Raw genomic sequence first — 24,398 nt, 5'->3', positions numbered from 1 at the left:
TTCCAAAAAGTTCTAAGCTGGCGGAAGAAGTATAAGCTCGATTCTGGTTTAGCTGAATATAATGGTTCAGCTCCGGTTTTCGCTTCATTTCCGGCTTTCTTCGGCACCTTTGTGTGCCTACACGCTAAAGCCTAACAGCTGACAAGCTGTGTGCGTACCATAGTGAGCTGAATAAAATGGTCTACGTGGAACAGATAGCAAACTGCAAGTTGAAGCTACATCTAATACTTTCATTAGGAACTGACAAACGCCGATATTTTTTCGTCGGTACTTGAGGTCCGATGCCTGCAACGCCGCTGGCGACCATCCTTATCGCACCAGCGTGAAACCTTTAAGCTTGAGGGCCTTTAAGCCGGCGTTTTGAGACACCTGGCATAGCTGCCAGGGCGTTGTCTCTGCAGCGCATCGGCAGTGACCTCGCGTGCTGCGTCATGAAAACGTGATGCCCCCGTGTATTGTTACGACACTGTCCGAAGAACTTGAACGCAATGCTATCTTGCTATCGCTTCTTGTGCTTCACCTTTTGGGCGAGACGATCAATTTGTCCGCTCAAACCGTTAAAATAGTCCACCAAAGATTCCCGAGTTCAACGAGTATTAGCCACCGATACTTAAGTTGCTTAAGAGGAAGCTTTATCTCGGCGCCAACCCAAATTTCCAGATTCAAATATTTGCAAAACGCAAAAATTATGATATGAGACAGCGGCTGGACCAATTATAACAAGATGCATTGCCCCGATAGAGAAAAAGAAATTCTAGCAATTTTTGGGAGCAGTACTTTGATTGAGGGCCTCGAATGTTTTATAGATGTTGCCAAATATTGATACGTTAAAGAAAATATAGCCGCAACAATGGTTTGCAAATCTGTAACTCTGCATCGAAAACAGATATCGCAGTTCTGTAAACTGCATCTGGTAAAGAATCTCAAGCGCACAGATATGATGTATACTCACAGCTTACGCAAAAGCATTACATGTTTTAAGGACTCTACTAAAGCAATGAAGGGGGCTAGTTGGTGAACGTTCATAGTTATATTGCGCTCAGTTTTACACAGACGATATTAAGTGAAGGACAGGACGTGGACGGACGTCCGTCCACGTCCTGTCCTTCACTTAATATCGTTTGTGTAAAACTGAGCGCAATATAACCATGGACTCTACTAAAGCCTTACTTTCAAGTTGGGGACTCATTACAGAGCGTTGTAAAGCACATCAATTTTCACCGCTTTAGATGAATTATCCGGTACCGCATACCTAAGGAATTGTGATGTTCATTTCATTGCTGAAACGCAATGTTCTAAACATAATAATAATCGAGTTTTGGACCACTTGGAATTTTCAGTAATTTTTTCTAAAGCGTCGAGCAGATTAAGAAAACCTTCTGCTAGAATTACTAGATTCTGTTTTGTTATATTAAATGCAACAAGCATTCTAAATTTGGCTGACAGTTGTCCAGAAAAAAAAGTTCTCCTTTGCCACGCATTTGCACAGAGGAGCTCCTGAGCTTAAGCTTCCTATTAAGGACCTATTAGATGTTCCGGCATAAAGTCTATCGGTGCAGCAGGTGGTCTGCCTCATTGGTGTGTGCCTATAGTAGCATGAGCAAAACGAAAACGAGGTAAAACGGGAGCGAACAGAAGGGCATTTCTTTTTCAATCCCTCTGGTCGGAACGTTGGCTCCCCGCTTTCGCCTTCTCTCTCGTTTTGCTCATCGTCTCGAATTTCCATCTCCCGCCTTTCCCGCGTTTTCTGTATACTAGTATGTACTGTATGACCGAAGACTTCGTGGCAATCGTCATGGAAACGTTTTATCTTTTGGGCTCTACCGTCCTTTCCCCATCTGCGCGCGCACGCACCTGCGACTGGAAGGTGCAGAACAGGTTGCAGAGGAACGGGTGCTGCGTGCCCATGGCGAGCACCCTGCGCTCGATGAGCGTGCACTCGACGTCGTCGTCCTCCAGCACCACGTCCTTCTTGAGGCATTTGACCGCGTAGTGGCGCTTCGTGCCCTTCAGCTCGGCCAGCAGCACCTGCGGCATCGCGGCGGGGCCGGCGTGTTACGCTCTCGGAGCCGGAATTGCGTGAGAAACGCTAGCCAGCGTCCGACGTCTTTATTTAAATAAAAATAAAAGCATAGGAAGACACAAATACGTAAATTGATCAACGAAAACGAATGAAAAATGGAAATGCCCATGCCTGCACCATCGCAGCACAACAGGAGCAATCAAGTTTTTTTTTATTGAAATGAATATTAGGAGAGGTTGGCGCCTTTATGGTGGCACCGGCTACTCCTTGTCACTTGGCAAGAAAACAAATTTGCGCAGAAATGGAGAATAGCGACACAAAATATGACACTCAGTAGAACACTGGATGAATAAAAAATATACAGTCCAACAGTACACGAATCGCAAAGTTTTGTGCATGAGTTCAGTACTCGTACGCATATATAAAGTCAGATATTTTGAACAGCCGAGAAACACAACACATGTAATGCACTGCAAGTACAGAACATAATTATACATATTGCGTAAAAGTTGCGATCACCACATTAACCAATTATGAGCCACGAACAACGTTTATGTTACTCGTTTAGCGTATTCGGATGATCTGATATTTAATATTTTCCGAAAATGTTGCTGTTATCTAAAAACTTTTTCAGAGCGAGAAGTGCTCTTTTCTGAAGGCCCGCAGTTGGCCATGGGCCAAAAATGTTTTTTAGAGTGAATGGTCTTCTGTCTAATATCAACAAGTTTGCTTGTTGTGGATCGTAACCCTTCTTTGTGGACCATATGTCGTGCACTCGAGGAGATGATGCACATCTTTGTCTGGATGGCCACAAGAACACTGCGGACTAGAGACACGTTTTATCATGTACAGGAAGTGTTTCGTAAATGCAGTACCAAGCCAGTTTCTCGCGAGATACGAAAAATGGCGAGGTTCGGAAATGGCGGCTCCATGCTGCCACGTTGTAGCGACGGGGAAGAACAGAGCCAGTTACAAAGTATGTGTCCATAACTCATTAAGACAGTTTAAGTGCGTGACCATAACTTGTGTGCCCAAAAAGACATAACACGCAAAGTACAACGACAGCGGCGAGCGCGGTCGTCTGTCCTGGAAATCGAACTAATGCGCCAAGTGCGTTGGCTGTTTCTACGTGACTCACTTTAGGTTCCAGAGCAATCGCTTGTGTCAGCGTATAATATACAACGTTTGACGTAATAGTACCGCGGAAACCCGCAAGGTGGAGAGAAGTAATTATTAAAGGGAAAATCAGACATCCACCCATTCGTAGCAATTGCTACAAAGGAAACCCATACAGGTTCCTCGAAAGAAAAGCTTCTCAGTTGAAGAAAAATTTGAAAAATTACAAACGAAACCCGTACGGGTTCCCTTTGTAGCAATTGCTGCGGACGAGATGATGTCTGATTTTTCCTTTAATAGTATATAACGTAAAACACTTTTCGCGTCGCGCACACAATCGGATCAGACGCGCAACTTTTGCTACAAATTTAGCGCCAACTCTCAAGAAATTTCGGGTGCTGCAGCGCTTGCGCCGTCTTGTGTCGCGCGACGACGTGGCATCAGGAGCAGTTCAAGAAATTAAAAATTCAGTGTCGATTTAGTGGTGAATGCGACACAAATGCCTTAGCATTACGTCGCACCTCTCTGACGTCCTGCCTCTTCGAGGAGTGAAGTGCAACTGATGGCACTCCGGAGTGGACGACCGTCAGCTGCACTATACAGGGTGCTTCAGCGAACACTTTCGAAAATTCTTGAAGGTTGGTGTGGCAGATTGCACAATTCTACTTCATGAGGTGGTGTACTCAAAGCAGTGGACACTACTTGCATAAAATATTAAAAAGCATAATCGAATATTCACAAAACATCACTAATTAGCTTCTTAACTAATTACCACATGGTCTATATGGGCGTTCCAGTTACTTCTGTGCTTGAATGCATTTTGTTAATAATGTAACTGGAACGCCAATGCATTTATCCGCTAAGTTCGGGAATTAGTATCTCGAAACTGGTGTCAGACTGAGAATTCTTTCAAAGTGGATCCGCCTTGCGAACTGCACGGCTAAAATTTGAAAATTGGAATATAGCCCATAATGTAATTAGCTAGGAAGTTAATAAGTGATTTTTTTGTTAATTAGTCAAATATGCATTTCAATTTTTTTTTGCAAGCAATGTCCGCCTCTTCAAGTAGACCAGCTCTTATCTAGGATTGTGCTATCTCCCACGGGCAACCTATAAAAATTTTTGAATGTGTTAGCTGAAATACCCGGTATATGTATGCACGCACACACACAGACACGCCCCCCCCCAACACACACACGCACGCGCACGCGCACACATAGGCACGCGTCAACACACACACACACACACACACACACACACACACACACACACACACACACACACACGCACACACACACACACACACACACACACACACACACACACACACACACACGCACGCACGCACACACACACACACACACACACCTTCTTCCCCTTTGACACTCGTAATGCGATTTTAGGCATTCTGCGATTTCAGGCATTAGAATATTATTTAGGGTTTTGCATGTCGCAGATGTATTTATAGTGCGAAAAGTAACAAACATCAGAGGCATCAGAGGCATCAGAGACATCAGAGGCAGCATCGAGACAGCTGATCACCAATCACTCGCGCTGTTCTTGCTCTTCTGTTCCGCTGCTCTGGTGCCGTGTGAAAATACTACTGCGCATGCGTGCTCTCTAAACTTTGCACTGACGCAATGTCTACACATGCAAAAGAAACCTGTTGCGTTCTTCTGTTGGAAAGTTTCAGCCGAATTTAAGGAACGCTATTTCACACCGAGAACCACGGATTGCTGAGACAGTGTTTCTGAGCGAGAACTTCAGGCATTTTTTTTGAATTTATTAAAAAGAAAAACGAAAGAACATGCGGATGTGGCTAAGCGTTTCATGGTGAGACATTAACAGCACTCAATGTGCCCAGCAAGGGCGTGCGCAAGAAAGTAAATAAAGAAAAAAAAACGCATTGTTGACTGAGTCATAGACAAGGCAAACAGAAAACGCCTCACAGGAAAGGAGCAAGTTGCGGAGCGCTGAAACTCTGGGGCGGCGAAAGCGCGGCTTTGTTCTGCGAGAATATGCCTGAGCTTTGCACTTAGCCTCCAAACATAGCGGGTTAAATGTTGCGTGAGATATGCGCAATGTACGAGAGGTATCACTTCTTTTTATAGGGGCAGGGCCGTTGTTTGGTGAAAGGAGGAAAAGTGTCCAGACAATGCACCACTCTTTGAACGTAGGAAAACACAAAGGAGCAGTAGCGTCAGTGGGAAATACGCCGCTGACAAAGCGTTATTTTCATGTCTTTTGGATGACGAAACGAAAACTAAAGGAGAAAATTCTACGAAACACGGCGAGTGGCAAACGCAGCGTGAACCAGGACCATTGGTGCTCCATACCGTGCGCTCCAGCGGCTTCGCTGACTAGCAAAGCAGCGAGCGAAGCTCAACCGTATTGCATGTGTAAAAGCTTGTAGGCAAGGCACGCATTAAAGTGACACCAAGATGGAACACTGAATCAGTATGGAATAAAAGTACGTTTCTTTTTAAATGCGCTATATTCGTAAGCTCGGCGCAAGAAGGTTGGGGAATAGTAGGAACAAATGGAGCTGAAAATGTGCTTTTTATTTGTGCGTCCTCCCGCCTAAGTACGCGAGCCCTTATTGGGCGGGAAAAGTTTCTAGGAGTTGCAAGTTTTGACTCCAAAGTTATTTGAGCATGTACGACGCGAATTGTTGAGACCGTTCTGGAAGACATGAGGGCACCATCGAATACTCTGGAACTTTCGATGACTCGCGTATAAAAGCCGTCGCACTTGGCCGGCAGATCATATTTTGACGATCGCCGATCATGCTCGCCACTGTCCCCGTTCTTTGATTGTAGCGAATTTTTGCGGGCACAAGTTCGCCCAATAAAAATTTAGTTTTATCACTCACAGTTTTACAGCTCTATTACTCACCGCCACTACTACGTGACAATATGATATCCGAGTTTACAGCCTATCTGATAACGTCACTATGATTACGAGGGGTTTCTTAATTTTTTAATTATTTAACAATACTGTTGGCCGAAGGCAATTACAGATCGGTTGCAAGACAGACGAAACACGATAGCAGTGCTGCCGCAGTCTAGAACAGGCCAAAAGTCCTATTCAGAAAAAATGGTATATTTCAAAGCAGCGCATAATAACTAAGTGTTATCTGCTTTAAGTGTCGCAGCGATAGCGCTTTGTTGTATGCTTATACTGACAGTTTTTTTTCTTCCAGAATTATAGATTCGCAGAAGTTTCTGCCTAGTCGTTCTTCAATTTTGCAACTTTCGTCTTTTTTGTAAGCAATTGGCGGTGACGGCTGATTAAAAAATCTACTCCCCTCATTCGGTACAGCTTTAACTGTTCCTTGTCTATGTCGAGCCTTGGATAACGGAAACGCCTCAGTTCCTCCATGTTTAGATAAATATTCGTGAGCTATGTATTCCTCCTAATGGCAGTCGCTATTTTCTCTGCATTGTCTTTTTTTTGACAACCTACGCCGTCTTTTGTTTACACAAGGTGAAAACTGCAGGATTCACTTATTTATATTGCACTTTAAATGTATGGCCGGTATTCCACCATGAATATTGGCTACATCTAAAACGCTCACGTCTGAGGAATGCATTTTGTTGTCTATTAGTTGAGGTCTGGGATGTTACAGGCATAGGCTTGAGCAGCTTAACGATGAACCAGCGGTTAGTGCGACGGTATGTGAAACAGCTCGGGCTGTCCTGTGGTATGTTAAATGCCAACATCCCTTCTTCTACCCGCTACGGTAGCTCAGTGGCTACACCGTTGCGCTGCTGAGCACTAGGGCAACGATCCGGCCGCGGAGGCCGCATTTCGACGGGTGCGGAAAGCAAAAACTATCATGGGCCGCGCACACTGGTTGCACATTAAAAAACGCCACGTGGCCATACTTAATCCGGACTTCCCCACTTATGGCGTGCCTTATAACCGACAGTATAGTTTATTAACCTAACAATTAAACCTAACAAGTTAATTTCCTTCATCTCGCTTTTATGTACGAGCTCACGTGCAGTTGTGTAGATTCGCTGTGACAACAGCAGCGCATGTTAGTGTTTAAAAAATCAAATTCAGTGCCGTTTAAACCTGTGACGGTGGATGAGCAGCGAAGTTGTGTATCATCATCATCCGCCTGGTTACGCCCACTGCAGGGCAAATGCCTCTCCCATACTTCTACAGCTACCCCGGTCACGTGATAATTGGGGCCATGTTGTCCCTTCAAACTTCTTAATCTCATCCGCCCACCTAACCTTCTGCCGCCCCCCGCTACGCTTCCCTTCCTTTGGAATCCAGTCCGTCACCCTTAATGACCATCGGTTATCTTCCCTCTTCATTACATTACTGCCCATGCCCATTTCTTTTTCTTGATTTCAACTAAGATCTCATTAATTCGCGTTTGTTCCCTCACCCAATCTGCTCTTTTCTTATCCCTTAACGTTACACCTATCGTTCTTCTTTCCATAGCTCGTTGCGTCGTCCTCAATTTATGTAGAACCCTTTTCGTAAGCCTCCAGGATTCTGCCACGTACGTGAGTACTGGTAAGACACAGCTGTTATACACTTTTCCCTTGAGGGGTAATGGCAACCTGCTGTTCATAATCTGAGAATGCCTGCCAAACGCACCCCAGCCCATTATTATTCTTCTGATTATTTGAGTTTATTATTTGTGATTATTTGAGCGGTCACTACCTGCCATAAGTAGATGTGTTCACTTGCCAATTCCAGTGCCTCGCTATCTATCGTAAACTGCTGTTCTCTTCCCGAGACTCCTAAACATTACTTTAGTTTTCTGCAGATTAATTTTCAGACCCACCCTTCTGCTATGCCTCTCCAGGTCAGTGAGCATGCATTGCAGTTGTTCCCCTGAGTTACTAAGCAAGGCAATATCATCAGCGAATCGCAAGTTACTAAGGTATTCTCCATTAACTCTTAACCCCAATTCTTCCTAATCTAGGTTTCTGAATACCTCCTGTAAACACGCTGTGAATATCATTAAAGAGATCGTATCTCCCTGCCTGACGCTTTTCTTTATTGGGATTTTGTTGCTTTCTGAAGCTGTGTATGTGGGCCCCTTAATGGAGAACTGGCCATTGCCGTGCGTCAAACGCCGTATGAACATAAATCGAAGGCGAGGCGTGGCTAGTCTCCAGTCATTGATGTTGAGCCTCGGAAGAAGATGGGACACAAGGGGGGGGGGGAAATGGGGAGGGGGTATACATACCCATGCACTGGTGCAAAACGCGGCACGACACCTTTTACTAACGAAACCCGGTACGTAGAACAGACACACCTCACCGCACTCCGAGGGCAGACATTGCTTCACCATAGCAAAGGCGATCGCGCGTTTGTCGACGTGCCGCAGTGCAGTAATTGTTGTGGGGTCACTCGAAAGCCACATGCGGTCACACACAATACAGGCCAGACCAAATTGGTTCCCCACAAACTCCTTTTGAGACCTGGCCGTTGGTTCGGTGAAACGTTCCAAGTTCGCGGCATCGGGCTCACATGGATGGTTCGCATTTCCACCCGCCTCGCCGTCCTGGCGGGCAGCACGCTTACAGGACCACCACCACGGGAAAGCGGATGGAAAGGAAAGGAGATGCACAAGCGTTTGGAACGCTGACGAAGAGATGGCGGTGCGAACGTAAAAATGGACGGCGCGGGTCAAAGTGTAGTATTTCTTCTTATCAGCTTAATATCTGATACGGGTTGTATTTGCACCGAATATATTAAACTTACTTTTGCAACGTTGGCGGGGTGCTGAAGAGGAAGCTCTAGCTCGGATGCTCCCATCTAAATACATGTAAAAGGAGAATTTTTTTTTCTTGGCAACCACTGCACCAAATTTGGAGAGGTTTGTTGCATTTTAAAGGAAAACTTCAAATACAGTGAGAGTTGGTTTCGAATTTGTGATTTAGGTCGTCAATCTTTTATTAAAAATTGTCAAAAATCGAAAATTTTCAGAAACCTAAACTATCGAATTTAAAACTCCGTCACTCAGCAATGAAAAATAATATCACAATTCTGTGAAGCACATATAAAGCGGACAAAATTGATATGTTACAGATGAATCTAAAAAAATTAGTATTATGGAAATACGGCTTTTGCAGAACACTTGTGCACAACGTAACGGATTCACCAAAGATATAAATTGACACATCAAATTTGTCCGCTTTGAATGTTCTAATAGATGGCATTTAGAGAACCGCGTTATCTATTCTTGATGTAGAGCTATTAGTTTGTATACTTCGTGCTTCTATCTTTTCGTACTTTCGACTTTTCGAAAAACTTTTTAACAGAAATCAGGCCCTAAATTGAAATTGCATTTTCAACAGTCATTATAGTTTAACTTTCTCTCTCAAATGCAATAAATTTCATTAAAATCGGTCCAGGGGTTATCTCAGAAAAGCGTTGTTGCGTTTTACATGTACTTGAATAGGCCGTTTTGGAGTTGGGCCGGAGCTGAAGCTTCCTCTTAAAGCCTGCTTCAACTCCGCCGCGGGTCGGTGGAGTATTGCACTATCTTCGAGATCGGCCCACGTAGAGGGAGAAATTCTCGATCTGCATAGCTTTATAGACGCAGACAATTTTTTTCCAGAACCTTGCCATCACAGCTTCGCTGTTAGAAGCATGAGTCTGCTGGAGGCCACTAGTTGCCTAAAACAAAACTTCTGATAACCTAAACTCATTGCGGCTTTGCAGAGTAGGGGCACTACAGCGTAAACATATTCCAATCTGTTGTTATTCCGTTTGCACAATTAGCCTCCCACTTCTTGTCTGTCACGCGATATAACGAAAGCTACAAAAACACCACATCTGAAATGACGTGTACACACTGATTATGCATCATTAAGAAAAAAAGAGTACTTTCCCACTCTAACGCCTTTTTCACCATTAGCCCTCTACTACTGATCAGAAGTTTTTGGACTGCACCCACTTTACCTGACTGTGGCGTGGCGTCAGGAAACCACAAAAAGTCATCACGTCAAAGTGACTTGTACGCAAGGAGATGCAATAATATGCTGAACAAAAATTTTCCAGAACGGCCGGCGACTGCCCCGCTCCAAAAGGAATAAAAGATGACTGCCCGTCGACCGCTCTGGCTCTGGATTCTCGCAGTTGCCGGCGAGAATCCAGTGCCAGAGCATGTACAGTGCTGACTAGCATGTCAAGACTCTCGCCGACACATGCTAGCATGCAATGTACGTCGACGTCGAACACAAGATGTGGGATGCTGTCCTCCTGCTAACCTTCGCTTACAACACGGCAGTGCAAGAAACAACCCAGATTGCGCGGTTCAAGCTGGTTTACGGAAGGAACCCGACGACGACCTTCGACGCCATGCTGCCGCACGTCACGACTGACGAAGAAAATGTCGACGTTGCCGCCTATCTCCAGCGCGCCGAAGAAGACCGACAGCTCGCCCGCCTGCGCATCGAGAACCAGCAGAGGACCGACAGCCGACACTACAATCTTCGACTACGCTACGTGGAACGCCAGCTTGGCGACCATGGTTGGGTTTGGACCCCGATACGCTGACGAGGGCTCAGTGAGAAACTATTGCGACGACATTTCGGACCCTACAAGATCATAGGACGTATCGGCGTACTGGACTATGCCAGACGGCATTTCGCAATCACAGCGGCGCCACGCACGATCTGAAGGGGTCCACGTCTTAGGCGCTTTTACGCACGCTGACGAACTTCGTTATTTTGTTGTTTCTTTACTACGGATGTTTTTGTTTATCACTTTCGTTTGTTTGCAGCATCGGGTCGATGTGTTTAAGAGGGGGGTATTGACACGTGTACTTGTTTATCAGGTTCACTGCGTAACAAATGTTATCGCACAGCGCAGGATGCGCGTGCATGTAACGGAAGTTTCTCGAACGTTATCGATGGCTCTAGCCGCTGTCTGTTGTCACCGAATCTTGTGTAATCTGATTCCATGTATACACGATGCGAATGGTGTACAACTTTCTGGAAGACACGCGGGCACCAGCGATTACTCTGGAACCTTCGATGACTGATGTATAAAAGCCGACGCGCTTGACCCACTGATCAGATGTTGACGACCGCCGACTGTGTTCGCCGTTATCGTAGTGCTTTAAGTGTAGCCTGTTCCTGTGGGCACCGTTTCACCCAATAAAAGCTCATTTCGTCATTCACGGTGTTGCTACTGTGTTCTTTACGGTCACCACTACCTGGCAGTACTTACAAGGTAAATATACCTGGTAGCGAAGCTTCCATAAGAGCCCATACGTTCAAAACATGGCGGTCCATCGGCGGTACATGGGGCTTAGCGCCATCTGTGTTTGGTGGGAACACTTCCGGCGGAAGAAAAAAATAATGTGACGTTATGTCCGTTAAAAGCAGAAGTGAAGTCATTTTGTTTTCGAAGGCGCGAAATTGGTTTTGTTGGCCTGCTTTTGTAGCTATGTATTCAAATGCCCCGCCATTCGACTTGATGGGTGTTTCGAGCTCTCAGCGCGGAAAGCGATGCTGGAAAAGGCCAGCCGTACGGTTGTCGAAATTAACGTAGGCCGAAGAAAGCTTTAGGTGTAGAGTGCTGATCCTATTGTCAGATGCCAAGCCCGTCGGCCAGCCCAGTCGCACGAAAACAACTACACAATTATCTTGCGGTCGTAACCCACTCCTTTTGACTGAACAGATTAAGAAGCGATGAAGCTACCCGCGTCACCAAATTCAGACAAACTTCGACAAGCAAGAAAGCACAAACAGTGAGGGGGGCGTATTTCAACAGGTGAACTTTACGAGCGCGCCTTTCTGCCCGTTTCAAGACGTGCATTGCATTGCGAGTGATAGTGGCGACAACGGCCCCTCTAACGACGGGCGGTGAAAATAAATGCATTTATTAATAATAATAAAAGGGAATGAACTTGTAATTTCTTAACTCATGCAGAATATATAAAATTGACCAGGAATTTTATTTTCATTGAATGAATCTAACTTTGTCTCGCTTGAATTAAAAAAAAAACACTTTGAACATAGTCGCGCTTCAATCGCTGCTCCCATAACCTCCTTGCTGATGTCGGTGACAATCTGTGCTGAACCGCTTTTCGCCGGAAGCTTCGCGACCTATTTGGATCGACCTTGGTACTTATTTGTGTATAATAAAAATTTTACACTGCAGCATAACATTGCCGAATCTTTTCGGCACGTATACGACATCGCTCTGCCAATTATTTTTCGCTGAAAACTTGTTTGAGCGGCATTTTAAACTCTCCGTTGCATGCCACCAGGAATTTTGACCTGCCGCCGAAAGCTAAGCAAAGGGAAGTGGACCAATCGCAGACGCTGGACCCACTCTCGTCACCCGGTTATTTATTTGTCACTGTGCTATTCTTGCCTCACCTAAGCCTTCCCCACTTCTGTAAGCTCAGCGCCTCTAGTCATCCACTTTAATAAAAAAAAACTGTCAAGGTAGGCAATGTTCTTTCTTTTGAAAACAAACAAATATGACCTCCTATAGACGAGAAGAGCGTTTGATTGGGCTGTTCAAACAATGCTGTGAGTCATCCACAGCGTGATGCTTGGATCGGTTGTTACGTGAATTTGACGTCAGGGGATTGGAATAAATCTGTTAGGAATAGTTTTACGTCATATGACCGCACTTGATGTCGGCATTTTGATCCTTCATGTAATGAACCCCAAAACAAAAAAAGTAATACGAGGTTGGGCGTGACAAGGGCGTCCTCTGGCGCTCTCATAAGACCCGAAGAGTTCTTGATGGCGCGCTCATCCGGGCCAGCGGTCTCTCCACGTCTGTTTTCCTTCGAAGATTGATGCGTTCTCGCGGCGTATGGTGGACAAGCCAGTCGCCAGATGCTGCCACGCCCGGTTCATTTGTCTTACTCTGGGGGACAAAACGAGGCCTGGCCCGCTCGCTACGCGGCACCGGAGTTACATTCACGGTGACATTCCTCGCCCGAGAAAATTGACGACGCATGATCGAGGGCCTTCGCGGCCATGGCCGAGGACAGCCGCGATTTCGCCCGACACGCGACGGCGGTGCCGTGGCTGCACGCATCCGACGCGCGAAGAGCGGCAAACAAGTAATCCGGCTTCTCGACAGGCGAATCGACTCTAATATTTCAGTCGGGGAAACAAGCTTCCCCCTTTTGGGCTTCCTCCAATTTGTTCGCGCTGACTGGCGAACTCTGGGCGAAGTCGGCGGGTGCTCTTTATAGCAGCTGTCAACGACTTTGCTTTTCGTAGCGCCAAAGATAGCAGCTGGAGACACAAACAAGGCAGCATGGAAAACCCCACACCACAAAGTCCCACTTTCAAAGATGACATCAGTGTGCAGATAATCGCTGGCACAATGATCGAGGGCGTTCGCGGGCTGTGAAACGACTCTCAACGCTGTGGGTCTTTAGCCGTGACAGTGATATATTCCGCAAAAGGCAAAAAAAAAAAGCAGGCCTCGGAGGCGACGTAATCCATGCCCTTTACGGGAAAGCCGTTAATGTCACTTTTCTGGTTTCCGTTTATTGAAAATGGCGAGGGGTACGGGGATCAATGGTCGGCGCCTCCACCACTTGATATGAGGCCGAGCGCATTATTCATTTTGAGAACACGTTTACGGTCGGATGTGAAGATGATAAATGGACATGAGTTTATTATTGTCTGAGCCCAATCCCAGGATGTGTTTTGTCAGGCAATCGTTAAAAAATTTGGAGGACGCTCAAGCTTTGCGTTTAAGAGTGGAACGCGATAGAATTCAAAGATCACTGACTTGTTCTCCCGCTTCCCGGCAACTGCAGCCTATGTAACCGGAAATGTTTATCGGGAACCGCTGGTGGCGAACGCTATGCACAAAGGCGCGCTTTCTGGTAGAAACATGGCCTTTTGTGTGGGCCGCAGATGTGCGGAGGAAAGCGCCATCTGGATAGTGCTGCACGGAACCGGGCGCGCCGCTCTATGACTCTTAGAAACGCCAAAAAAAAGGGGTTTGTGTTTGAGTTTCCGCGCAACACAATTATGTTTTCTCGTATATTCAAATTACAATCCGACGCTATCATATCTGTAGGTTGAGTGTAAGTCATACCTAATGATTTTTCTGACGCATTTTACTTTGAGAAATTCCGTTATTTCGGTAACGTTTCTGCGCTACACAGAGGGCTTGCGTGGTTGGGTATGCGTCGTTCGGAGTGATACTGCGCTCACGTGATGGTCGACGTTGGACGCGGGACGTCGGTGCTGGGTTTTCTGCGACATAGGGGGCCCTTAACTGCCTTAACGCTGTCGCGCTAAATCTAAACTTGCGGCACAATAATTCTTCAGTGCAACTTCAGCAACGCAATTTCTTGTTCAAGTAAAGTCCAGCTATGAAAGTTATCGACTGGAAGAAGCGGTATTTTACTTTTCTGTAGAATCGATGTTTAAAAATTTGTTTTCGTAAGAAAAAAAAAATTGTTTCGACTGTAATGCTGCTCTACATTACAGGCAGGTGCAATATTGTCTTGCCGTGTTCCGTGCGGCATCGGTTGGATTAACCATGCATCCTGCAAATGTGGGACCTCCCTTCTAGAGGAAGGAGGAGGAGGAGGAAATAACTTTAATGTGTCCTGAGGAACCCCTCCCCACCCACTCTTGGTTTAGTGGGCGGCAGGGGTCGCGGGCCGCACCCACGTTGGGACGGGAAGCCCGTGAGCCTCCGCCCTTTCGTGAGCCCTCTGGACGGCCCGGAGCTGGGTCTGGTGGTCGTCGCTTTGCAGGGCGTCCAGCCAGTCTTCTTCTTTAGTGAACACGGTGCCGCTTAACGCGGAGCATTGCCAAAGCATGTGCGCTAGCGAGCAGTAAGATTCGCCACAATCCGGACACTGCGGCTCTACTTCTGGTGAATAACGGCTCAGTCTGCCTCTCGAGGGGAACGACCCTGTCTGAAGCATTCTGAATATCGATGACTGTGGTCTCGTGAGTTTAGCGTGGGGGAGTGGGAAGGGCCGCCTCGACAACTGATAGTGTGTTGTTACTTCGTTGAAGGTGAGCAGCGGGTCTCGGTGCTCCCCTCCCTCCCCGCCACCTCGCTCGCCACGATCGCTGCGGTGCGTGAGTCCTCGCGCGCGTCCGTGCGCCAGCTCGTTGGCGTTGGGAAATTCGGGGTGCACGTCGGCCCCCATGTGGGCTGGAAACCATTTGACGAGGTGCGGACCCGCGGCTCCCTCGCTGCCGAGGACGGCCGCCGCTTCCCGGGATATCGAGCCCGAGGCGAATGCTCTTGCCGCCGCTCGCGAATCTGTGTAGACGTGAGGACGTTCGGGGTCTCTCATTGCCATGGCTATTGCCACCTGTTCGGCCACTTCGGACGTTACCCCCTTGACCGATGCTGCGTTAATTATTGTGCCATCCCAGCGTACCGAGACGGCCGCGTACCGGTCGCTGCGCCCATACTGGGCCGCGTCTACAAATGCCGCCAGACCCGGGCAGTTGGCGGTCGATTTCAGCAGTGCTCGGGCCCTCGCCTTTCGGCGCCCCTCGTTGAATTGTGGGTGGACGTTTCTCGGAAGCGGTTCTACCTTGAAAGTGCCCCTTACCGCCGCGCTGAGCGCAATCTTGTGTGCGTTGCACTCTGCCTCGGCATTTATCATAGGATGCGCCTGCCGGCCCTGGTGGTCGACAGCCGCACGACCTGTGCCTTGGTCTGCGCTTCGATGATTTCTGATAGTGAATTGTGGACCCCTAACCGATCGAGCTGCTCCGTGCTTGTAGTGATCGGGAGACCTAGCACCCTTTTGACGCTCTTGCGCATCAGTGTCTCTATTTTGGCCGCGTCTCTCTTGGTCCATTTTAGCGCCGAGGCTACATAATTGACGTGACTCATGAGGAAGGCGTAGTAAAGTCTGATGAGACTGCTCTCGCTGAGCCCTCCTCTGCGGTTCGTCACCCTGAGGATCAGCCGGAGCATGTTCTCCGTTTTGGACGTTAGTTTCATGACAGTTTGTGTGTTACCACCTTTCGCCTCAATTAGCAGCCCCAGGATTCGTATAGTGTCCACTCTGGGAATCGGCTGGCCGGCATTCGTATGTAATTTGATCGGTATTTGATCGATCGGCGTCAAATTCCTCATGCCTTGTTTTGAGGGCCTGTACAGCAACAGTTCCGATTTGTTGGGTGACAGACGGAGTCCCGTTTCCTTCAGGTACTCTTCCGTTGTGTCCAGCGCCTCTTGAAGAGCCTGCTCGACTTCTGCGTCGGACCCTCCCGGGCACCACACCGTAATGTCGTCTGCGTACAGGGCGTGATTGACGTTGGTCACTCTCGTCAGCCGGTCAGAGAGCCCTTTCATTGCCAGATTGAATAATAGTGGGGAGAGCACCGCCCCTTGTGGGGTGCCCCTCGCGCCCAGAGTGTACCAATCGGACGTGGCCTGTCCAATTTTGATCGTGGCTTTCCTGTCTCTGAGGAAGGAGCCTATGTAAGAGTGGAATTTCCGGCCGAGCCCCATCATCGAGATCGTTTCCATTAGAAATCTGTGTTTGACCGTGTCGAACGCTTTCGTTAGGTCCAGGGCCAGTATGCCCCTGGTGTCTCTGGTCATGCCGTCAATTATGTGCTTTTTGAGTAGCAACATTACGTCCTGTGTGGAGAGGCCCGGTCTGAAGCCCACCATGTTATGCGGGAAGAGGCCCTCTCTCTCTATGTACCGGGATACTCGGTTATGTATGGCATGTTCGGCCGTCTTGCCTACGCACGAGGTGAGCGATATTGGCCGCATGTTCTCCGCCGCAAGTGGTTTACCGGGTTTCGGTATAAGTATGACCGAGGCCTCTTTCCACACCTCTGGTACTTCTCCCGTTTCCCACACTCTGTTGATTTCTTCGGTGAGCTTCTCGACCGACCTTCCGTCTAGGTTCCTCAACAGTTTGTTCGAGACCCCGTCCGGGCCTGTAGCGGAGCGTCCGTTGAGGCCTTGTAAGGCATCCCAAATTTCTGATTCCGTGAAAGGCGCGTCGAGTTCTTCGACCTCTGCCCCGGCGTATTGGGGATAGTCGCCGTCGCCTGACGGGCCCAGTGGCAGATACGTCTCCGCCAGCTCCTTTAGGAACTCGCTTTCCGTTTTGCCCTGCTCCTTTTGCTTTTGTAAAATCCTATCGATTGCCAATCTCTGACTTCCTTTGGATTGTTTGTCGTCTAACAGTTGCTTTAGGAGGTTCCATTTGCGCCCGGTTCTCATTTGTCCGTCTACCGACGCGCACACCTCGTTCCACTGTTGCTTGGAAAGCTCGATCGAGTGCGCTTCGATTTCCCGGTTTAGTGCCGCTACTTTCTTTCGTAGTCTGCGATTCAGTCTTTGCGTTTTCCACCTGGCCGTGATGGAATTCTTTGCCTCTAATAGGTGTGCCAATCTCGCGTCCATCCTTTCCACGTTCAGTTCAGTTTGGACAACCCTCGTCGCGGTGTTAACGTCCTCTTTGAGCCTTCTAAAAAGACTGTCTAGATCCGCGTATTCGTTTGTGTCTTCCTTCCTTATTTTGCGGAAGGCGTCCCAGTCGGTGACCTTAAATTCTCTCGGTGGTGCCGCCCTGATGGGGATCGTGACCGCCAGTATGTAGTGGTCGCTGCCGAGGTTCTCGTGCAGGTTGCGCCACTCGGCCCCTCGTACGTTTTTGACGAAGGTCAGGTCGGGCGTCGTGTCCCGCGCCACCGACGTGCCTAGTCGAGTCGGATAGCGGGGGTCCGTCACCAGCTCTAGCGAGCACGTAGAAAACATTATTATTCACTAAGTAGTGTAGCCCGAGTCGTCTTCGCTTGAGGAGGCGGCCCTCCCCGGCGGCAGCGAGCGACGGCTTCCAATGCGAGGCAACCTTCGCCTGCTACGATGTGCTTTGTGAGGGTAGGGGCCGTTTGTGCCTAGCTTCATTTAAGGACTCGTGAATGAAAAAAGAAAACTGCATCGTTGGTGGTAGGATTCGCACAAGAATTTCTAATCGAAACAATCCATCCATCAGGCCATAGGCGCATGTATGGCCCGACAGAATAAAGCTGTCACATCCCTGACCGCTGGTGCGCGCGTCAAGTCGCACAGCAACAATTTGCTTCTCTCGCGCAAGGGCGCGCCAATTTCGCCATCCTTCCCTCGTGGGCCATCTTCCGAAAAGCCCTGAAAGCAGCAGAAAAGAACCCCCTATTCATAGTAGGAGGCCTAAACGCGATGCATGAGGAATGGGGATACAACAGGAGGGATGGCAAGGGAAGGCAGCTGTGCGAGGACATACAGGAACTGACCCTCTCACTACACACCGACCCAGGAAACCCAACTAGAGAAGGAAACAGCGTCACCGCAGATACCACACCCGACCTAACCAGAACAGTAACGTGGGAAAATACAGGATAAGACTTAGGCAGCGATCACTATATGATTGCCACCACATTAATGAAGGGAGTAAAAGAAAAACGACTAAAACAGCCAAAAGTTACAGAATGGGATAGATTTAGAAAGCGGCGAGAGGAATCTCCAACCACAATCATCATAGACCTAAGAGAATGGACAGACACACTTCAAAAACACGTCACCGAAGCAACGGTTACTTTAGAAGGCCAAGACGCTCCTCTTATAGCAGACAACAAGCTATTGCATAGGTGGGAAGCAAAGGGTAGTCTAGAAAGCCGACTCAAAAAACAGAGATGGAACCGGAATCTAAAAAGAAGAACAGCCAGACTAAATCGAGAGATTGAAAAATACGCACTACAGCTATGCGAGCAAAACTGGTGTAGCACATGTGACGACATGGAAAACGGTATGAGTTTAACTAAAACATGGAACATCCTAAGGCACCTGCTAGACCCAACCCAATCAAAGTCGCAGAAAAACACAAGGCTAGCCAAAACACGACATAAATACGACGGAACACGGAATTCGACGAACGCTTCAAACATACATAGGAAACGTGACTCGCACCAACCTACCAGAGTATGGGGGACCCCTAAATGAGGAGCTAGATGCACCCATAACAGAGGCAGAAGTGAGAGCGGAAATAATGAGACTTAAAACGAAATCGGCCCCAGGCCCAGATGGCATAACAAACAAAATGCTGCGGAACCTAGACGATGAGTCGATCAAGGCTATAACCAAATACATTCTACAGGTATAGGAGAAAGGCGAACTCCCGAAACAATGGAAAGAGGCTAGCATCATACTAATCCCCAAACCGAGCAAGCCCCTTAAGCTAGAGAATCTCAGGCCGATCTCCCTCACATCATGCGTAGGGAAATTAATGGAACATGTAATCCAGACAAGGTTAACTATGGCCGAATGAGGTGGTTGGATTCCGACCGGGCTTAAGTACCCAGGACGTGATGCTGCGGCTTCAGCACGACATCACGAACTCAAGATCGAGAGATATAAAAGCAATCTTAGCTCTAGACCTCAAGAAAGCCTTTGACAATGTCAAACACGAGGCAATCCTGACAGAAATGCAAGAAATAGGTGTAGGATGCAGAACCTACAACTATATAAAGAACTTCCTGACAAACAGGACGGCAAAGATTAGATACCAGGATTTGGAATCGGAAGAAATAGAACTGGGAAACAGAGGTACCGCGCAAGGACCCGTACTCTCCCCACTCCTCTTCAATCTGGCTATGAGGGGCCTCCCGGCTAAACTCAGGAAAATAGAAAATTTAAACTTCAGCATGTACGCAGACGATATAAATGTTTGGGTAAACAAAGGTAACGACGCGGGAATAGAAAACAAACTGCAAACAGCCGCGGACACAGTAATCGAGTATGCAGCAACTAGGGGGCTTACTTGCTCACCAGAAAAATCGGAATTCTTAATGTATAACCCCAAATCATTAAGGCTGAAAAGAGACAGCGAACTCAACATCACGGTTGGGGGCAAACCAGTACCCAAAGTAGATAAGATAGGAATATTAGGACTTTTCATCCAAAGCAATGGATACAACGACGAAACCATAAGGAAACTGGAAGGTTATGCAGCACAAGTCACCGGGATATTCAGAAGAATAGCTCTCAAGGGGAGAGGGCTAAGAGAAAGAAGCCTAGTTAAGCTAGTACAAGCGTACGTCATCAGCAGACTTAGCTACGCCACTCCATACCTTAACATCCGGGCTTCATAAAGAGACAAATTAGACGCGATAATCAGAAGATGCTATAAACGAGTACTCGGACTACCCATAAGCACCTCCACTGAGAGACTCCTAACAATGGGAATTCACAATACATGGCAAGAAACAGCCGAAGCAGTTAAAACCGCCCAACAGGAAAGGCTCAGCCAAACATATACAGGCAGAGCTATCCTGAACATGGTGGGGCTGCAGACAGACCGAGGCATGCAAAAGAAACGTGACATCCCAGGAGAAATCAGAGAACAGCTAAGGATAGACCCACTTCCCAAAAACATGCACCCCACCTTCAACAAAGAAAGGAGGGAAAAGAGAGCCGAAGCACTGGTCAGACTCTTCAGCGAAATAGGTAGGGAGATAGTGGCGTACACGGATGCGGCCAGCGGCAAACTGGGTGCGGCAGTAGCCTCGGTGGTAGATGGCCAAGGCGAAGCAGTCTCAGCAGCAAAAATACGCAGCCGCGATCCGGAAGCAGCGGAAGAAGTAGCAATCGCGCTTGCCTGTGTCGGGACCAAGGCGAGCTACATAATAAGCGACAGCAAAACAGCCATCCACAATTACGGAAAATGCAGAATCGCACCAGAAGCGATACGAATACTAACAGGAAAGAAAATTGACAGAAAAATCAGCCTCGTACCAGCTCACACGTCGGTCCCAGGCAACGAGGCGGCACACTTCCTAGCCCGAGATCTCTACTTCCGGGCACGAACAGAGCCACCCGCTTGCAAGGAACTAGACGAGAGACTACAGACCTACACAGAAATAATCGAAAACTATAAGCTTCAGCGTAGAACTGTCCCCCCTCCGGACAAGGAGCTCGGAAATAGAGAGGCGAGAGCCTGGCGCAGACTGCAAGCAGGAAACTACATAAATCCAGTATGGGCATCACACGTACTGAAAGACGATGATATAGACAATAAATGCAAGAGATGTGGGGAGAGGGGGACCCTCGACCATATAATCTGGCAATGCGTAGACTCCCCAGGTCTCAAGGAACGAATAAATAGTAGAGAAGCCTGGGACACCCTTCTGCAAAGCGCGGACCCCGCCATGCAGAGGAGAGCCATCCGTCTGGCGGCAGAGGCCGCGAAGAGTCAACAACTCTTTGCCTGCATCTAGTCGCGGAGACCCCCACCTCTGTCCCTAGGCCTGCGCGCCAGGGGCAGGGAGTAGAGGGTCTCCTCTGATGGAAATAAAGGTTTTTGGAACGGAACTGAACGGTGGCAGCTGGCGATTTCAAAGGCTCAGTGGCGCTGCACCACCTTCGGGATCGGCACAGGTCGCAACGGAGAAAGCGGTAACGTTTGATTGACAGCCATAGTGCAATAATGCATTCGCCGGGTCATCGTTGTCGCCATATTCGTTGCTGTGACGTTGTCGTTACACACATGCTCACGTCACGCGCACAACTGCTCGGCATACATGGCCATGATGCGGCATCTGATCATGCAGTGCAGGAACTGAAACAACGCTAGGTAGTCTGGAACCTGCAAAATGCTTCGCATAACATTGGTTCCCACTGTATGTGAGATCCAGACAACGTTTTCTTTTTCTCCTCATTTCTTTCTCGCCGTTCGTTTCTTACGACTGGCTTCGTGTAAACCACTCCACCTCCGCGCTGATTTATCGATGAATTGAGGAGCGTGGAATCAGCCAGTCATTGCAGTTGGCAGCGATTCCTCTCTGCTATAGCATTGACGCAGAAGCGATGGCACCTTTATGTTGTAAACCCGCTGGTTTGTCTTCTTTTCCCAATCATTGGTTGCTCTTTTATGTAATGTGTACAACAGCGCCAACTGAAGGTTAAACTGCTGTTGATGAGAGACAACTTCGAGTGACAATTTGCTGATCAGAAATTCAGTAACTAAGGGGTACAACGAAAGCTTCTCTTCCTTTATAAACTTTTCGCAAAGCCTCCTTGGAATTTGTGTGTCAGTCACTGGCGCTTCGAAGTGCGAACAGCAGGGTGCGCAGTTTTCACGCAGCTCAGCGAAAAGCAAAGGGCGCTAAGATGTGTTACTATCACTGCGGTCTAGTATAGTGCACCAAAAGGAGTGGGGAAGTGAGCCACAACAGCTAACATCGGAACACAGTGATGTTTTGCGTTAGCCACTGCACTTGCTTGTAACCTTGGACAGGAGGCCCCTCTATAACCTAGTGCTCTCGGGCCTCCTTCTGCGTATTTGTCTGTACGCGTTTCTTTTTTTTTTTGCTATGAACGTTAAGGTACTTGGGGTACGTTAAGGACCTTGTTTACATACCCCCACTACCGCAATCCTTAGTCGAGCTCAAACAATGCATCAGTGCTGTAGTGCGGACAATTGACCGGACTACGCTACAAAATGATTGGAATTAGCTCGATTATCGTCTGGACGTGTGTTGTGCCACCAAAAAGGCATATATTGAACATTTGTAAAAGGTGTCCAAACTTGGGGAGTTTGTGGTTCTTTTCGTACATCTTTCATGTGTGTACTTGCAACACTTTTGAAAATATAGTCTTTTCAAAATGAATGAAGCATTTGTGCTAGCCCTGTATTATATGCGAAGGCAAACGTGCAAGCATTGAGCTCACCTTGCCAAAGCTGCCCTTGCCAAGGACTTTGAGCAGGTTGAAATCTGTCAGGTTGTACTTGCGGAACTTGACGCGCTCTTCCTGCGTCGGCGTCTGCGGTGCCGACCGGCTGTCCGGAAGTGGCGGCCGCGACCTTCCTTCCGCTTCCTCGCCTCTCCTGTCCGCTTCCTTGCGCTCGTGCTCCTGGTCCTTGTACTGCAGCTGCTGCCTGACCTCGGAAATGTCCGCGATCGTCGATGACCGGCGCGGCGAGGCGGGCAATGCAGGCATCGTCGCAGCCTCTTCCGGAGCTCCGGAACCAGCCGCACGGGTCTTGCCTCCGCCTCCTCCGGGTGTCCCCGCCGCAGGCGGAGAGGTCGCCATTTCTGCGAGGTGGTGACGTGTTCATGGACAGCATGCATGACCTCCCCAGCACCTATAGACTAAATCTTTTACAAATTCGGGCAAGCTCTTGGACAGAGTGGAGTATGTGTGTTGAAGCCATTGTAGGGCAATTAAAGGGACCCTGAAACGCTTTTGACGATTTTCTGCAAACGTACTGAGTCGTTAGAGTAGGTCCTTCTGATCATTAATTGACACATCTAAGTGCTCTGCGTAAAGCGTGTAATTTATTATAAGGTTTTAAAAATGCACATCGCTGCCCATCGCAGCGCACTGCTCGGCGGAATTTTAAGCCGCCCCTACCCATATGACCGAAATAACCCATATGACGTCAGTGGGGCGAGCTATCCGATTGGCTGACCAGGGCGCGTGATCGATAATTTTTCCAACTTTATGGTAAACAAATGATTTTCGTAATAGTTGGAATGTTAGTTAATTTGTTTTTATAAAGAGAAAGTAGCAGAAAGAGGATGCACAAGAACAATTTTTCAGTACACTTAAGCACTTCCGGCACACAGCAAGTGTCGTCTGCTTGTGTTACAACGTACTCCATTTTGACGAGAGCTCCGCGGTCAGAGTTGGTCTCAGTCTTTTCGCGAGCACTATGATTCGACTTTGTTGCCTTGTGGACTGCAAACGTAGCGACTGGCAATATGTCAAGCTGCGACATCGTGTCCCTCTGCAGGGCAGCGTACGAGCGAACTGGCTGCTGCGCATCGGACTGCCGTTATCCGATTGGTGCCAGGATTTGCACGTTTGTGGCCGTCACTTTACACCGGAAGATTACTAACGCACTAGCGTTTCGCGAGTCCCGTATTAGGGCAAGCGTAAGCGGAAGGGGACAGGGTCTGGACGCTTGACTGTGCCGTAACGGGATGAGCCGAGATGAGCAGAAGGGCAAAGGTGAATGGTCTGCACGGTGCAGCCACCTGGTGGCATAGAGCTCAACCATACACAGTAGCAACAACGAAGCGTATTTTTTTTTTGCTGCTGGTGCGTATTTTTCGCAGGAGTGTGATCATCAACACGTTGTTTTTATAAACGTTTAAAATGTTTTACACTTGGTTAGAGCAATATTAGCGCTTTGTTTGGCTGGTTAAGCGCTGCGCCAACAAGTGTCTGGACCGTGCAGACCGATCAGGCCGCTCACGTACGTCTGCGCCAAAGTTCTTTCATCAGCTTGAGTTTATGCCTCCAGTCATTT

At 48.1% G+C, this 24,398-nt stretch overlaps 1 protein-coding gene across 15 annotated transcripts in view; it reads right to left on the bottom strand.

Moving 5' to 3' along the window:
• Window positions 1–24,398, bottom strand: part of LOC135913786 (putative protein kinase C delta type homolog) — a 725,274-nt gene that overhangs the window by 72,155 nt on the left and 628,721 nt on the right. For all 15 annotated transcript variants that reach the window (XR_010568111.1, XM_070541297.1, XM_070541298.1 and 12 more), the window contains 2 exons: window positions 22,814–23,178; window positions 1,855–2,028 (listed from right to left, as the gene is read on the bottom strand). Coding sequence is in view for 14 of the 15 variants with exons in the window: in XM_070541297.1 (XP_070397398.1) it covers window positions 1,855–2,028; window positions 22,814–23,178 (539 nt within the window). In the remaining variant the exon portion in view is untranslated. The remainder of the gene's footprint in view (window positions 1–1,854; window positions 2,029–22,813; window positions 23,179–24,398) is intronic.

This window comes from Dermacentor albipictus, chromosome 6 (assembly GCF_038994185.2).
Source record: "Dermacentor albipictus isolate Rhodes 1998 colony chromosome 6, USDA_Dalb.pri_finalv2, whole genome shotgun sequence".
Taxonomy (NCBI): Eukaryota; Metazoa; Arthropoda; class Arachnida; order Ixodida; family Ixodidae; genus Dermacentor; species Dermacentor albipictus.
The sequence above is the reverse complement of the archived record's forward strand: the minus strand, read 5'-3'. Positions and strand labels throughout refer to the sequence as shown.